The sequence below is a fragment of the Anser brachyrhynchus genome (genome assembly GCF_964034855.1).
Source record: "Anser brachyrhynchus genome assembly, chromosome: 2".
Taxonomy (NCBI): Eukaryota; Metazoa; Chordata; class Aves; order Anseriformes; family Anatidae; genus Anser; species Anser brachyrhynchus.
In genome coordinates this window covers 153,313,068-153,329,145 of record NC_137695.1, presented here as the reverse complement: position 1 = coordinate 153,329,145, position 16,078 = coordinate 153,313,068, and the positions used below count along the sequence as shown (strand labels likewise).

Here is a 16,078-nt window from a genome sequence, read left to right as displayed (position 1 = left end):
GCTTTATGCATCATTACACTAAAAAAAGTACATATCTGAGCTGCTGCTGTCATTTTTACTTTTTATTTTATCAGTGTACTTCACAACTAAACCCATCATGACACTGTGTGGATGAATTCTTAGGAATGCTTTAAAATAAATGGGTAATCCTGCTTTTGCTGAGACAATGGTCTTCACAGTTTCAGAAAGAAAATTGTTTTTGCAGACACTTAATCTATGGAAAGGAATGATATATCTGCCTGCTTGCCACTGTTTTTCACTGTTTTCAATGTTCAATATCCTGCTGTAGTGAAAGGAGGAGCTCAAAACTTATTTTATAAAAAAATGTAATGTGGAACTCCAGCAATAGTGTTAAGCAAAGAGGTTCTTGCACTTCCCTTTCATCAATTGCTCAACTTGTAAATTCCACTACATCCTGTTACAACCCTTACCAGGACCACATCATAGCCTGTTTTAAGTAAAGGCGTTTTGACTTCAGAGAAAGAGTAGGATGGAACCGTATTCTGAGAGAAAAGGACCCTACTAGCAAATTACCTGCTATGCTAAGAGACAAGTAAAAATCTATGAACTGTGTGAGGAGTTACCTGAGAATGACATTAAATAAATAATAATAATAAATAATAATAAAAAACCCAGCTACTACTGTACTGTAATTTTTAACAATTTCCCTTGTCTTCTCCACTAGAGTGATGTAATTAAAATAATCTTATAGAGACATATAGATGAAAAAGGCAAGATATACTTCCTGGAACAAAGTCACACTGAAGAGAAATCAAGTAATAAATAGAGACATCATTATTTTCAAGGCAAGATTTTAGCAAATTAGGCTATACGTTTCCTGGACTAAGAATTCTTTTCCTCTGCTCACATTTCCAAGTAAAGACTGCAAGGAGATAGATCATTTTGTCCATGTACAGTTTCTGCCGAATATATAAAAATCTACTGAAGATTAACCCTCAGTTCACAGCACACTACTCTCATTTGAGGCTGTAAAGATCAATGGTAGTATTGAAGCTGATGGAGCTGACCTGAAGTCCTGAAATTTAGCATGGGAAGGGCTGTAAAAGTAGAGAACACTTGGGGTAACTGTGAAAAAGGCCCAAGCCAGCAGCAAACAAACCTGTGGGTGAACAGATTTTTGAGTCTCTAAAACTTGCATTTTCTTTTAAACGAAATTTTGCATCTGTCACAAGATCAGATAAGGACTGGATACTTTAAATATGCGGATGTTTGGCTCATCAGTTCTAGAGTCTAAAAACCACTGATCAACAACTGTATTTATGGAACAGAAACTACTGTTGTCCCTGTAAGTTATGAAACAAGACTATTTATATAACATAAAAAACCACAGTGACGAAAAAAAGATTCTTAATATGACTAAATCAATCATTGAGTTGCATCTCTTGTACATCCTTGTGAAACACATAGCTCCTGGAGATAGCAATCACAGGTGAGAGGAAAAATAACTAGAGCAATAACAGTTATATTAGTACTGCCAAGGTATGAATGAAATAAAACCAGCACCCTAATTCTACATCATCCTTACTCGTGTAACAACATGCTTTCAAAATGAATTTGAAGCTTACCATCAACAATGCCCTCCTGAAGAGATCCGTATCGGCTGTGTCTGTGAGTAGGTGAATACTGACGATGTCCGCCCCGCTGCGGTCAGCTCCTATAGACACGCGGCTTGCATCTCCTCCAAAGCTAGCAATGTTCTGCTGTACCCACTTCAGAGCTGCCAACTGATCCAAAAGGCCAGCATTTCCACTCGCCTCAGAAGAGCCTGTTGTGGGAAATAAATAAATATGAGCAGAAATTAACCTAAAAACATTTGAATTTTCGGTTAAATGTTACATTTTTAACAGCTCTTTCAGCCGTAACTTGATACCAGAATGTAAGAGGCAGAAGTAGTCTCTTCTGTAGCTTAAGTCTGTAGCAGTCTCTTTCAAGGTCACAGATTTATTTTTTTAACAAACAAACAAAAAAAAAATCAAAACAAAACAAAAAAAGCCCTCCATGCTAGCATGCAATGCTCTGGGCCTTGTTCAGTTAAGATACAAATCAGGTATAGATCTGGTGAAAGCAAGAGATGATAGACGCCAGAACTGCAAACCTAAAATCTGAACTCATCTACCAAACCAAGGGTAGTTACCATGCATCCTTATTCATTAAGCCCCTGAAATAATCATCTTTCCAATTTGTAAGCTTCATTTCGATGCCTCATGGAGGAGACATGAATCCAGGCTCAGGCTTAAAATGAATTAAAACCAAACAAAAATCAGTGTTTGCTAAACTCATTTGACTATTTCTCTGAAGTACATCTTATTGCATCTTTCCTATATCTCTTTTGCACCTAGCCTGTCTGACCAATCATTTATGTCACATCATCTTTGATTTCTTTAACCATACTTACAAGTAATATTTCTAATTTATAATATCTCAATATGTATACTTTGAGATTGATCTATGTCCAACTGATAGAGGTATGAACTATAAGTAATCATATTTTTGTTCCCATGAAAATAAAAATAATTGTGTATTTTCAATATTTAGCCATCACCACTGAAAAGACTACTTTCTTTTCAAGACCACCCAGTGGTAACCTGATATTTCAATTAATAGAAAACGAATGTTGAAAACATCCAGTTATGCAACCTCCCTAGTCCAGCTGAAGTTTATATCAATAAAAAGCAGAAATAAATAATTCCTACACAGTCTCTAAGAAAGGAAGACAAAATGATTATTCATTCACTATCTACTTCTTTTTAATCCACAATGAATCATTCCTTCTTAATGATTCAAAATTATCCACAACTAAAACTAGAAAAAATCCAAGAGAAGAAATAAAAGTCAGGAATAGAAGCATAACTCAAACTATTTGTTTATTCCATTGCCAAGATCAAATAGCACACTTTTAAGGAGTAAACTCAAACTAGGGAAGGAAAAGTACAGATAGTGGAATGAAAAGCTGACCTTTGGTGGACAGTTAACCCTTTCTTAGGTTAAGAATGATAGAAAGCATACATCCTGTAGAAGATATCTGCACGACTACTGTAATGAATTACTGAGATATCACAGACTAATTTAGAATAGAATACAGAGGAGACCAGATGATTGACATCCTTGCAGATCTTAAAGATACTCATATCGCAATAGCCATCGCTATAATTGTCCTTTCAGTAGGACAGACAAGAAGTGAATAAATGGCCCTGGGAACTACAACCTTCTGCCTATAGACATAGTTTCAACTGATTAGGCCAAGCCACAGCAGTGAAACAATGGAGGAAATACTTTCCTCGCCTTAGTGCTTAGGGGTTCTTTGAGTTTGTTCTGCCCACAGTGATCAGTTCCCACAGATCTCAGTCCAGCAATGAAGCCACTCTGTGTTGTTAAAAAAAAAGAAATCTCATTTCAAGGGCTTGCTGCAGGCCTCACAAGAACTCCCCAGAGGAAGTGAAATCCATGTAAATGTTTTAGCCATATTTTGCCTTGCTACCAGTATGCTAAACAGCAAGACCAAGGAGGGAAATATAAATAGCTCCTTCTGGTTCTGGAGAAAAAACACAGGTTGTGAAATTACCATGCTGGGGAACTGATGCATGCACTGGCAATCACAGTAGTTAGAGCAGAAGAAATGTCTTTTTACATCTCAAGTGAATCTTTTTCACTCCTTGAGCGATAGCCCTGGATATAAATCTCTTTTTGCAGGAAAATATCACATTCCTGGGACCACAGGAGAATGAAAAGAAACTGGTATTCAGAAGGAAGCAGACAATGTCAAACACATGCATTTCTGTTATTACTGAACTAGAGAAAAACAATAGTGCTAAATTGAAGCAAGAAGGTCCTGTTTTATATGATATCACGGACTCTTTTACAAGAAGTAGACCTAAAAATGTGACCACTTTCTCTATACCCTTGCCATCCAAATCACTGGCAACTCACCTTAGCTTTTGTGGATGCAAAGCTAGAGGTAAAAACACTAGTAAGAATGTGACTAGTAGAATAGTAGAACTATTTGCAGCATTAGTGGGTGACAGCAAATTAAATTAAACTCTCAGTATACTTAGAAGAATGAGCGAGTTTTAACTCCCTGCAAAAACCCTGCCCATATGAGACCAAAACCATTACAGAAATAAAAAAAGCAAACAATTCAGCACTTTGGTTGGTTGGACAATGAAATCTATATTGCTTAGAGGACCATAACTTTTGTTTGTAATTTCAGGACCTTCTGACAGCCCTATTCCTAATGTCCCCATAATCTTAAGGGTGAACTCCTTCCCCCTTGAAAATGACAGCAGAACCTCCAAAGGGACAGGATTTGCCCAAGACTTTCAGCAAAAATGAAAACATCCTTGGAATATCATTAAGGGTTTGGTTTAAATCTTGAGATTTGACCCAGCTTGATAAACTTCATTGAAAATCCCCAGTGGGTACTAGTCACGTCCAGAGAAGAACTCAGTGACACTCTGTCAGCCTGCAGTGGAGCAAAGAATAAAAATTGCAGTGGGAGCACTGCCTGCTGGAATGGGTATGGCTGAAAATCCACGTTGACTGTGAGCCTGGTACAGATATACCTACCTTGTCTAACCCCACATAGACTAAAGGGGACATGGGGAGGCTGGAGTGTGGCACTGAAAGAATGTTTAGGGCTTCCCACGAATGTGGTGCTTAGCCTGTTCCTTGAAAACATTGTCTTGCTTGCTCCACTTCCCTCGGGACCAACAGGGTTTTCCTAAATGCACACCAAGGATTTCCCATAGGGGAAGAGAACAAAAGACTGCACTTGTTCTTGGCCCCAGATCAACAGTTCAAAGAAGGAGAAGGTTCCTGAATCCTCCTACCCTACACACCGTCCAAAGCTGCTGTAACAAGCCACCTCTGTCTGACGGTTTGCAGCAATGTAAATTCAGTACAACAAATGCTCACGCGCTGACTTTTTGGGACATGAACGAAGATTCCCATGAAAAGGAGGTTAGAAAATTCCTCCTGCTCCCTACTCTATGGACTTCAGTATAAATGCTGCTATGAAATATTCAGCCCAGCTAGCAGTTTCCACTTAGGAAGAAAGCTAGGTGAGATTCACAAGGTTGAAGGAGGTTAGTGAGTAACGCGTGGGCAGCGCTGCGTAATGGAAGCTTGCAAAACATGCATCCACACTTCATTTGGCTCTAGCCAGAATGTAGCCACAGTATCACTTTCATAAGCATCCGCTTTGCGGTGATGAAAACTGTGATTCTTTCCCCAGATACGCCTATTACCGGCTTCATATCTAAATGACAAAGGAGTTTGTAGTTCCAGCTCTCTACTTACTGAATGAAGAACAGGCTTCACTGGGAGTGAGCTTTGAACAAATCTGGACATCACAGAAGGGAAACAATGGCAAATAGTTGCAGCAGTAACCCCATGCAAGGCAGAATTCACCCAGTGTCACCAACAATGAATATTCAAAAGAATTATGCAGCAAGATATGCTGATCTGGTATTTGCAAGCATGGAGAAAATAAACTGCTACAGGTTATAAAGCTACCAAAGTGTCCACTGGAGAGAACAAGGATTGCCCACCAGACAGAGGAAGTCAAACTCCCCTTCCAATTGTTGTGTTTTCCCACTATGGTTCTCTACCTTATATTCCCCTTCCCCAGCCAAAGTTGGAAAATGGTAGAAAGAAAAGCATTCCCTACTTGCTTAAACAAGTATATCTAATAAAAGACATACACACGCGGAAAAAAAAAAAAAAAAAAAGACCAGATATCACCACCAAAAAGGTTTAGGGAAATGTGAATATGCATTTTCATGTGTATATACCTCTTTGCACAACACAAAATCCTCTGTACAATGGGAATTTGTATTATTTTTTTTTAATAGCAATTGGTTTTGGTTTTAGCAGGTAATAGGACAGCAAAATTGTCCTTTACACTGGATTATAGGAAAAGGGATGGAAACATAGAAACTGTGGATTTGCAGTCACATCTGGGATGGTAAAAGGGTCTAACAGAATTCACATACAGCAAATCCTTCAGGGGAGATGTCAGGGTGAATTCCTAAATATGAGTATGATGTACCTGGAGCACTGCACTCAGCTCTGGGCACCCCAGCACAAGAAGGAGATGGATGTATTAGAACGAGTCCAGAGGAGGGGCCATGAAGCACCTCAGGAGGCTGGAGCACCTCTCCTAGGAAAACAGGCTGAGGGAGTTGGGGTTGTTCAGCCTGGAGAAGAGAAGGCTCCAGGGAGACCTTACAGCGGCCTTCCAGTGCCTAAAGGGGGCCTGGCCTATAGGAAAGCTGGGGAGGAACTCTTTGTCAGAGGGTTCAGTGATAGGACAATGGGGAATGGCTTTAATCTAAAAGAGGGAAAATTACTCTGAGGGTAGTGAGGCCCTGGCACAGGCTGCCCAGAGAAGCTGTGGATGCCCCATCCCTGGAGGTGCTCAAGGCCAGGCTGGATGGGGCTTTGGGCAACCTGGTCTGGTGGGAGGTGTCTCTGCCCAGGGCAGAGGGGTTGGAATTGGTTGGGCTTTAAAGTCCCTTCCAGCCCGAACGATTCTGTGATTCTGTGATAAAGTATTAGCAAAATGTCGTGAATGGAAAAGCTGAAAGTCAGAAACCTTGAAAACCATATCCACAGTGACACGCCACTGAAATTAGAGGGAAATGTAATACCTAACCTATTTCTGTGTGTCTCCACAATACCTGGTATCCACAGTTTCATTTGCAAACAGAAGTCTAGCTCGTGCTTTGATATAGATGTTTTTTCTTGTCTCTTTGCCCCTTTATCTCCATCCTCGCTTATTTCTCTTCTGATCAAGTCCCCATAAACTTTTGGCCATTGCCCCCCCCCCCCCCCCCAATACAGTCAAAGACACAGGTTTCTGAAAAGTCCTAAGTAACTTTTTTTTTTTCCTTTTTTTTTTTGTTTAACAGAAGCATCACAGAATGTAATTTATTCCACAGTTGTGTTTATTATAGAAATCCATGACTTACCCGTACTGAGGAAGCCGAAGACACCAACCCTGTAGCTTGCCGTCACAACAATGATGTTACTGATCGCAGCGAGGTATGAGCCATCTATGGTTGTCTTTCCTGCTTCAGTGTTGCCACTCCCTCCGTTGTGGAAGAACAACAGCACTGACATGTTTTTGACCTGTAGTGATAAACAATCAGGTTGGTAACTCCTTTTGTAGGTGACTGATGAGAACACAATCTTCCCCTTAAAATTATCTTAGCCATTCATAACTCTTTAACAATGAGCGTAATGAGAGGATATTTGGCCGTCTATCTGTGACTCTAAGGCTTAACTGTCCACAATGAACTACACACCATTTAAGAGCATCCTGAATGCTATGCCCAGTATAAAGAAGACCTAATGGCACAACTGGGTTGTCCCAACAAACTGTTCTACCAGGTTAGCTCAAGGCAAATCATCCCTTATTTGGCCACTGAACACTTGGTAGGCTTGTCTTTGATGTAACATGTCTACTTTACAGAAACACTCATGCTAAGTAAAGACAACTGAGAAACTGGAGAAGGAAAAGACCTGTTGGGTAGATCCTCTGTGTGCAGGACCAACTCAACACCTGTGCAGGGCTGATTCCTCCTCTCCAGTCTTCAGCACTCAAACATTCAGCCTAGTCTCAAAAATATCACTTGACAAGACCCTAGCCTTGTCCCTTCACAGTTCCCCATGGAGACTTTCCCCTCCTAGATATACAGACGGATCCTGCAGGGAGGACTTCGTGCCTGCACTGGAGAGATCCACCTCTCATGAAGCACAGAGGGGTTTCTGCATTGAGACAACCCAGCAGGACTGGCGGCATGGGAAGGAGCTATAATGGGCTGCTGCTCCTTGCAGAGTTAGCCAATTTCCCTCAGAAATGGAGGATTTTTCCCAAAGCACCACCACATCTGCGTGCACCCTTCTCAGCACATACAGCTGGGCTGCCGCTGCACGACCAGCACAACAGCAGAGCTGCCCAGAAGGCCCCACCAGATTACAGATCCACCAAGATGACACTTAGAAGAAACACCAGTGAAACATCCTAAATTTTACATCCAGCACTTTCAACCCCTATTACCCTCTTTGGAACCATCCCGAAGGAGGCTCCTCTGCTCAGCAGCACCATCGTACGCACGTACACACGTCCCGCTTCCTGCTTTGGCAGCTGGTGGTGTTTTTCAAAGAAGGGCTGGTGGCCCCTGCAGCAGCATCAAAGTACATCTGAGGTTTGTTTTTCCCTGCAGCTAGAAGGCACTGAGCTCTGTTGCTGTCATTTTCTGGATGGAACTTAGCTAAATACATCAATCCTGTCTGCTCTGGCAAAGGAGGTTTCCAGCAAAAACGCGACTGGCTGTACAGGAAGGGGAGCAGCAGAGAAGAGATGGTTGCAGTCTCCTGCAAAAGTACATGAGACGAGCTGTCCTCAGCTGCCCTTAATTTGTCACAATTCTGTGTGCTGAAATGGCATCCCTACCTCCCCTCACTCGTATATCTGGATAATTATTTTAGAGGCTTCTTATGAACACCATAACATAACGAAGAAACCCCCAGAAATTGCAAGCACTGAAATGTGCTGTTCTCAGGAACTTCTGATTCTGAAGAGAAGTTGCCTAATTCACTGCACCTTGCCACTGGTTCCCATTTCTGCACAGCACACAGCGTGGACAGAAAGTGAGGATGAATGAAAGGGGGAAGCAAAGATGAAAGAACTTGTTTTCACATGGAAATTCATTCTAAAATGCAATCACATCGAGCCACATCAGCAGAGAGTGTGGTAAAACGTGATGTCAAGCCTGCTCTGTCCCCTCAGCTCACCACGGTTAAGCTTGAGTTTGGAAATAGGCATTTCCTGCATGTCCTCATCCTGCATAACACCCTGACCTCCAGCTGCCCTGTAAGGCATATATTACAGTATGCTGGGCAACTTTACTCAATGCTGTACTGAAGAAAAGATAAGAAAGCTGAAAACAAGAGAAAAAAGTTAGAGGGAAAAACAAAGCCTGCTGTAACATGCATGGAGCAATTTAGGGGAAGATGCAGCACACGGGCTGTACCCTGTGCTTGGAAGTAGCATCCCCATTTTTAGTTTGCATGGAGCAATGACAGACCCCTCTCCTACCTAAAGGTAAATTTTCATGAAAAATAATTTGAGCTCTAGTCCCAAGGGACTGCAGTGTCAGATCTCATGAATTTGGGCATTTTGGATGAAGGCTTCTTAACATGACTGCCTTCCCATTTCGTTAGCCATTTTAACAGCATAACACAAGTATTTTTATGCTGTAATTGAACTGTGCCTCAGACAATATTTCATATCTCTCTCTGTATATATTTGGTAGCCTATATATATATATATACACACACACACATATTTACTATACATTAGCTGCTGGATAATTTATTTTGAATGCAAGTAGATTTCCTCCAGGTTCTCAACCAAAATTCAAGCAAGCACTGCAATTAAATCTATGAGGTGGATAAGCTATCAAGGCAGAAGAAACCCATGGCCTTAACTAAAGCCTGCTGACTTCTGCTGCAGCTTCTTCACCCACCATCACTTGGTTACTAACTCAGATGGAGCACCACTAGTGGCAGTAGCTCCAGTGTGACCCATTAGCAGCTGGGCTGAGCAGGGCCACCATGTTCCTCACAGACAGGCCATGGTTGCCACATGGCTACTGCTCAGCACAGCGTTTTGCTTGGTACTTAGCGATGAAATGCAGACAGACGCACTTTGAAGTGTAAAATCTGTGCAAAGACTTCCAGCTGGGACACAGTCAGATGCCTCCTGCTCTCTTAGCTAGCAGGGGATTTCTTCTGGGGAAACTGGCAGCCCTGCTGCAGTCCCGTGCCTGCAAGGGCTTAGGCTACACGTGCTACCCCTCAATGGGGAGAGAGGCTGCAAGTCAGCTCTAAATCTTTAGGCTAAGGCTTTATGACATTCAGAACCATTTTCTCTGTCCTTCTGTAGAACACTTAATGAGCGATAATTAATGCAGGGATCGATATGAACCAGGCAACCTGCAGTGCTTTTAACAGTCTACAATATCGCTCTGTAAGGAATTGAGTGCACAAGAGAAGATGCAATAAGGATGGGCATAACATATGAGGTGGACAGGAGAAGGGGAGAGGTTATGGTTTCTCTTCTTATTTAGTGAAGAGTTTCAAGCCTTAATCTTGCATTTGAAGCCTTTGCACACCAAGCTGAAATGCAGCTTTGCTCTAATAGTGTGACAGGTGGTAATGGTTATAGGCGGAAAAAAGTACCTCAGGAGTGCCAGTTTTATTTGGAAGGTTGTGTGGTACACGTAGCTATGGAAGCAAAATGAGGTGATGTTATTCGTCTTCTCCAGGGCTTGACACTTAAAGAGTCCTTTGGTGGCAGGGAGTAGTGCCCAGACTGCGCTCTTGCTCGGGCTCAAAATGCTACTGAATGACCTCCGCATTTGCTGCTCTCCAGGAGATTTTATATTTGATATTTACTAGCAATTTAACTTTCCATGAGCTGAAAATATAAAATTATAGCTCTCCATATGCGAGTTAAAAATGGAGCTCGCCACAAAAAGAAACAGGAAAGTGCCGTGCCTTTTGCTCCCAGCTACTTCTGCAAAAACAGAGGTTTTGGTTCTCTCTTAGGCTAGACTTACACATGTGAAAGAGTGACTTGACCAGACCTGCTTCTACCTCACAACTGTACAAAAGAGAGAAGGGATTAAGTCCACATTACTGCTAACGAGAACAGAAATGCCTATTTATTCTATCAGATGGTAGAAAATACAGTGCTCTCAAATAAGCTAAGTGGAGATGGCAAACTGCCTGGGACAGTGACCCGATGTTTTCAATAAGCAGTGACTGCACTCGACACAAAATGACAGTCTGGGGCTGCAGGGAGAAAATAGTTGGTCTTGCTAGTGATTAAACGGGTCTGCACTTGACTGCGCTGTTGTCAGCTCAGTAGCTAGACCAGTTCTTTCCAGACACACAGTATGACAGACACACACGTTTCTGTCACCTTCCAAAAATGACTGCTACTACAGAAATAAAAACCCCATTCCTGTACTCTGGGCCTACTCTTCAATGGGATTCACATGTTATTCAGTGTCCCTCGTCCCAGTCCTCAGGGATTTGGCCAATCATCTAAGTCTGGCTCTAACTTGAAATTTTATTTTATATCTGTTTAGAATGAGAAATTCAAGCGTTTTCACACGACAATTTCTCATATTGCATCATTAACCCAGTCATCTTTGAAAGATCTGTTTTTATGCTACGTGGGCAGGACACAAATTTAGCATTGCTTGCTACCCTCATTCCTCACCAGAGCCCCCATGGATGCAAGTAGGGAATGGTAAAGATGAGGAGAAAAACCACCTTGTGCTGCCACTCACCCGGTGGTAAGTGTTGGTGTGACGTGTTATTGTCCATGGGACAAACAGCACCATTTCAGGGACATTTCTGTCCTTTCTTTCTCCTCCTTTGCTGCCACTTTCCTCTTGTGTTTTGTTTCCCTTTTTGTCTCTCATTTCTAGCCTTTTAATTTTCTACCCTCCTCATTACCCAACACAGCTAAGTGAAAGCCCATAGGGAATAAGTTTGCACCAGTAAAAACATCAGAGTGTTTAATTTAACTTTGCAGTGCTTTGTGAACATCCCATGAAAAACATTCATTCATGCCAATGAAAAGTGCTCTGAAAAGAGACAATGCTTAGCTACAAAAAAAAATTCAACTCGTCTCCTACTTACTGTGGTGACAGGAACAAAGACATTAAGATATAAGCAGTCTTCACTGACAGAGTATGACGACGCCTCTCCATCCCCTGGCTGCCAGCAAGTTGACCTGCAGACACACATTGAGAAAATTGCAACAAAAAGTCTTGTACTATTTCTCCACTGCTGCTATTTCATTATATTTTGATGGATTGTTTAAATTCACAAAAAATCTTCAACTTTGTAGATCTAAATCACATTTACAATTATGCCCCCTTACACCTCAGAAAGAAATAGGCAGGTTGGTATACAGATGTACAAATACAAATCAAACAATCAACATCAAAAAAGACGTATTTTTATGACCGTAATCCTTCCCTAGGAATCCAGAACCATTTTTAAAAGATTAGGACTTGACAATAAGCCATCAGAAAACCCACTTTTAATAGCCCATGCTTTAAACTGCAGAAAATTGCCCCCAGAAAGAGAAGTTCTCCTGAGGTAGACTGCACACCGATGTAATCCACTCTTTTGCTCAAATGCTTTTTTTTTTTTTTTTTCCCTAATGGTCTGTAGCCTACATATGTGAAAATATGGTAAGATTAAAATTTTAAATCATTTTTAAAAATCTGTTTGTCCAGCAATGTTAAAATAGCCTTTCAACAAGAATTCAGCCAGCTGGCCACATGCAGAAAATCATTTTCCAGCCACCATCCATATGATATTCATATGCTGAAGATCACTCCACAGCACGAAGCAAGTGGATGACTTTTGCAGTCTAAATGCAAGCTATTTTGAAGCCAGTTCCATCTCCTTCACAGACGTATTTATATCACATAATGAATCATGTAAAAGTGTCATAAATTATTAGGGAAGGAGCCAACAAGAGGCTATGGAAAAGACAGTAGTATCTCACAGAATTATTTCTAATCGTTATTTTTGATTCCCTTGTAAAATGTCATACTGAAGGTGGAATTTAATAGAAAATTACAAGGAAAAGGACAAGCTTTAGTTTAATTCTACAAAGTCTTCTATAAGGGAGATTCTCAGGAAGGTGATGTCACTCAATGACTCTCACACTGCCATAGAGAAGCACCTATCTCCAACCAAAACTGCTCAAGTCATTTTAGGCAGACGAAATACAAATCCCCAGGTAGGACCCCAGCCAGGATGACCAGTCTTGTGCTATTAATTGCACAGTGTTCCACAGTGCAGCAGAACTCATCACCTGTGCTTTTTTGGCATCTCATCAGGAGTCCCAGCACTTCCAGCTCCCAGGACCAATTCATGCCAGGACTGACTCCGAGGAAAGGCTGCCACCTGCTGAGGCAGGTCCACAGCTTTTCCAACAGCTGCACATTTTTATTTTTTATTTTTTGGAAGTCTTTGATCAGGTCCAGGTTGGTAAACAAATATTTCTCTTTTGTCAGTAATGGCAATATTCTAACATGAATTCCTTGTACAAAAATATTGTGCAACACTGATATACTCAGAAATAAATTTTTCAACACTTTTTATACACATAGATGCTGAAGTACCTCTAATTTCCAAGCTAAGCTCAAATATATATGTTTTTACATCTTAAATAAATAATACAAGAAAATGGCCACGTGTTCCACTGGCCTAAGGAAGCACTGGGAATTTAATGGATAGAAGCAGACTAACCAAGGTCCCTAAACTGCTCCTCACTGCAACACCAGGCATCTTCTTCAGAGAGACCACGTAGGCAGATGAGTCTTACCAAAGTCCTGGCAGACACCACGGTGTGTCTGCATGCACAAAGAGCTGATGGTGCATGTGTTAACATAACCGTGCAGCTGAAGAAACAAAAGGCCATGGTCTCACCAGATCCCTCCAACGTACACAAGGCTGTGTGCCTACTGTGGTTATGCTGTTAACACCCCCACAACTCAGGTGCAACCTGAAGGATGAGACCACCAAAGGGCAAATGCTCTTTCAGCTCCCCACGATAAAGTTGTAGCTCTTTTCACTCAGTCACAGGATTTACTAGAAGCTTCTGGTGACAAGTCCTGAGCAGTGGAGGGACCAAACAGTTTCCATGTCTCTTAAATCTGTAGCCTCATCAGGGTGTGTTTCCACCAAAGCAGGTGGTGGTTTATGTCAGGTCTGCAGAGTGCCATCCTCCAAGCTCCCTTGCAAAATCTCTCTCTTTCTTAAGCAAGTAAGGTCTTGGCCGGATCTGCTAGCTCAAGTAGCTTGTCACTGACTACATAAGCACGCCTCTTGGTACAGGGATTTGAGCAGGACCGCATGGCCAGCTGTGGCTAGAAGGATAACAGAATCTCAGTAGACCTCAGGTTAGTATTCGCTGTCTTGGAAGCACTCAGGTCACTAAAGCTCAGCTCTCAGCCCTGACTTCTGGAATCCCCTCTAAAAAAATGTCCACCGAATCCTTCCATCTGCTTCTCTCCTTTTCACTGTTTTGCACCTTCAGTCTCCTGTGTCTTGTTTTTTGTTTTTGTTTTTTTTATTATTATTTTTTTCCCTTGCAGCTCTTCACTCTTCAAGCCTGCTAGGGAACAGTCAGCTTTTTAACCGATAGGAATGTGATGAGCTATCAGCTCTCTTGTATCAACTTCCTGTGTACGTGTACAGCATAGCTTGCTCAGGAGTGTTTCGTATGCTCTGTATTTTGCTTTCTATTAGATGCACCACGAGAAAGACCCTTGTTCCTAGCTATTGCTGCATTTCTGTTTGCTTTTTTTTTTTTATTTTCTTTTTGTTTTTAATCCACAGTCCTGACACATTTCACAGTGGATATATTTTTAGTAGTGTCGCTCAAACCATGTTTTCTTTCATCAAGAAATACGCAGTCACAATTTGTCATTTTGGTTTACCAAAGCAGCAATGTTCAGACCCATATCATAAGACTAAATGAAACACAAACATGCTCACATATGCCATTTCCATAGAGTGCCTCCAACCTAAACTCTGTGAAGCAACTGAGCTGTGGTGTCTGTATAGCCCTGAAAGGCAGGGCTAACCACCAGGAAACATGCGACATAGGGACTTTGGAGAAATTTAGCCCTTCCATTAACATGGTTCCTATGTCTTGTTTCCTCTTAATGCATTACATAAAATGTTCAGAGCTTCAGTACTTCCAGCAGTTTTTGGACAGAAAAGTCTATTTGAGTCCTGACCTAGATAAAACAAAGCTGAAAATATCTTCATTAGACCCACAGCTTCTGGTTAAACCAGCATTAAAGTGCCCATTTGATTCAATACTCTACAAATTTATAGCTTAGCAGGACCAAAATATACTTCTTTGAATATAATACGTACTCAGAATTAAACTGAATTGACACTATACAGTATGTATGGAGTTATGCATAGGTTCAAGTGAATGTACTAAAAGTTGTCTTTTTTCTTGAGTTGTTTGCATGTGTTACCATATAGATAGAGAAATTATTCTTTTTGCTAAATGTAGTCCCAAAGTTATATTTATCTGTATGCTACAGGTTCTTTTTGCAGGAAAGAACATGAATAACTTGGTCATGACTCCAGCTCCTTTCCTACACCTGGGTGAAACAAGTGCTTCTGCAGATGCTCACAGGACTTCCTTACCGAGCCACAGTAGCGTTCCAGGTTTGCACCCAAGCAAACGGCTCTGGAGGATTGAAGCGCCTCTCTGCAAGGGGAGGTGCAGCATAGGGAATCCCAAGGAACTGGCTGATATTTCTCCACTCTGAGCCGATGCGCGCCACCTGGGATTTGCCGATCAAGTCTCCATGGGATGGAATGTACACGGATGGGGTTAAATCCGATTCAGAGACGGGCAGGAATAAATCTGTTGGGGGGTGGCGAGGAACAAAGGAAAAAATCATTCGTTTATTTAAGTTAGTACTGTTTCAGAAATGAAAATGATCAGTTTTAAATTCAGGCAAATGGAATTGAGTGTCTAATTCACTTCAGTAAATGGAGCACAGATAAATTTATGTTGTTCTCTCCCTGTAAAATACTTCATACTGTGCTAGATGCTAGCTACTGGATACAGACATGCAACTAATGTGCTTTCCAAACACTTTCTCAAACATTTCTTCCAGGTAAGATATCACATTAGTACATATACCTAAGAATTTTTACAAAAAAAAAAAAAGGAGATTTTCAGATTCTTCCTCACTCCTAACAAGCAAGACACTAAACCTCTAAATATTTATTTCAGGTCAGAGAGAAGAAAGATTATTATTCGTTTGGGCTGTCACCAGGACAGATTTGCATTTCAGTCTCCTTATTTTTTAATTGCAGAAAATTAAGAAATATTCCTCAGTTTCATCTATTTTGTTTTAATATATGGATTATGTCAACCATTGTACATATATACAAAAAATAAAAAGAAACTTTTCCTTAATGCCTT

The 16,078-nt window shown here is 41.2% G+C and overlaps 1 protein-coding gene across 2 annotated transcripts in view; it reads right to left on the bottom strand.

Moving 5' to 3' along the window:
• TG (thyroglobulin) overlaps positions 1-16,078 on the bottom strand; it is a 167,409-nt gene that overhangs the window by 62,801 nt on the left and 88,530 nt on the right. For both annotated transcript variants that reach the window (XM_080582061.1, XM_080582060.1), the window contains 4 exons: positions 15,289-15,511; positions 11,740-11,833; positions 6,990-7,149; positions 1,587-1,786 (listed from right to left, as the gene is read on the bottom strand). In XM_080582061.1, coding sequence (XP_080438187.1) covers positions 1,587-1,786; positions 6,990-7,149; positions 11,740-11,833; positions 15,289-15,511 — 677 coding nt within the window. The remainder of the gene's footprint in view (positions 1-1,586; positions 1,787-6,989; positions 7,150-11,739; positions 11,834-15,288; positions 15,512-16,078) is intronic.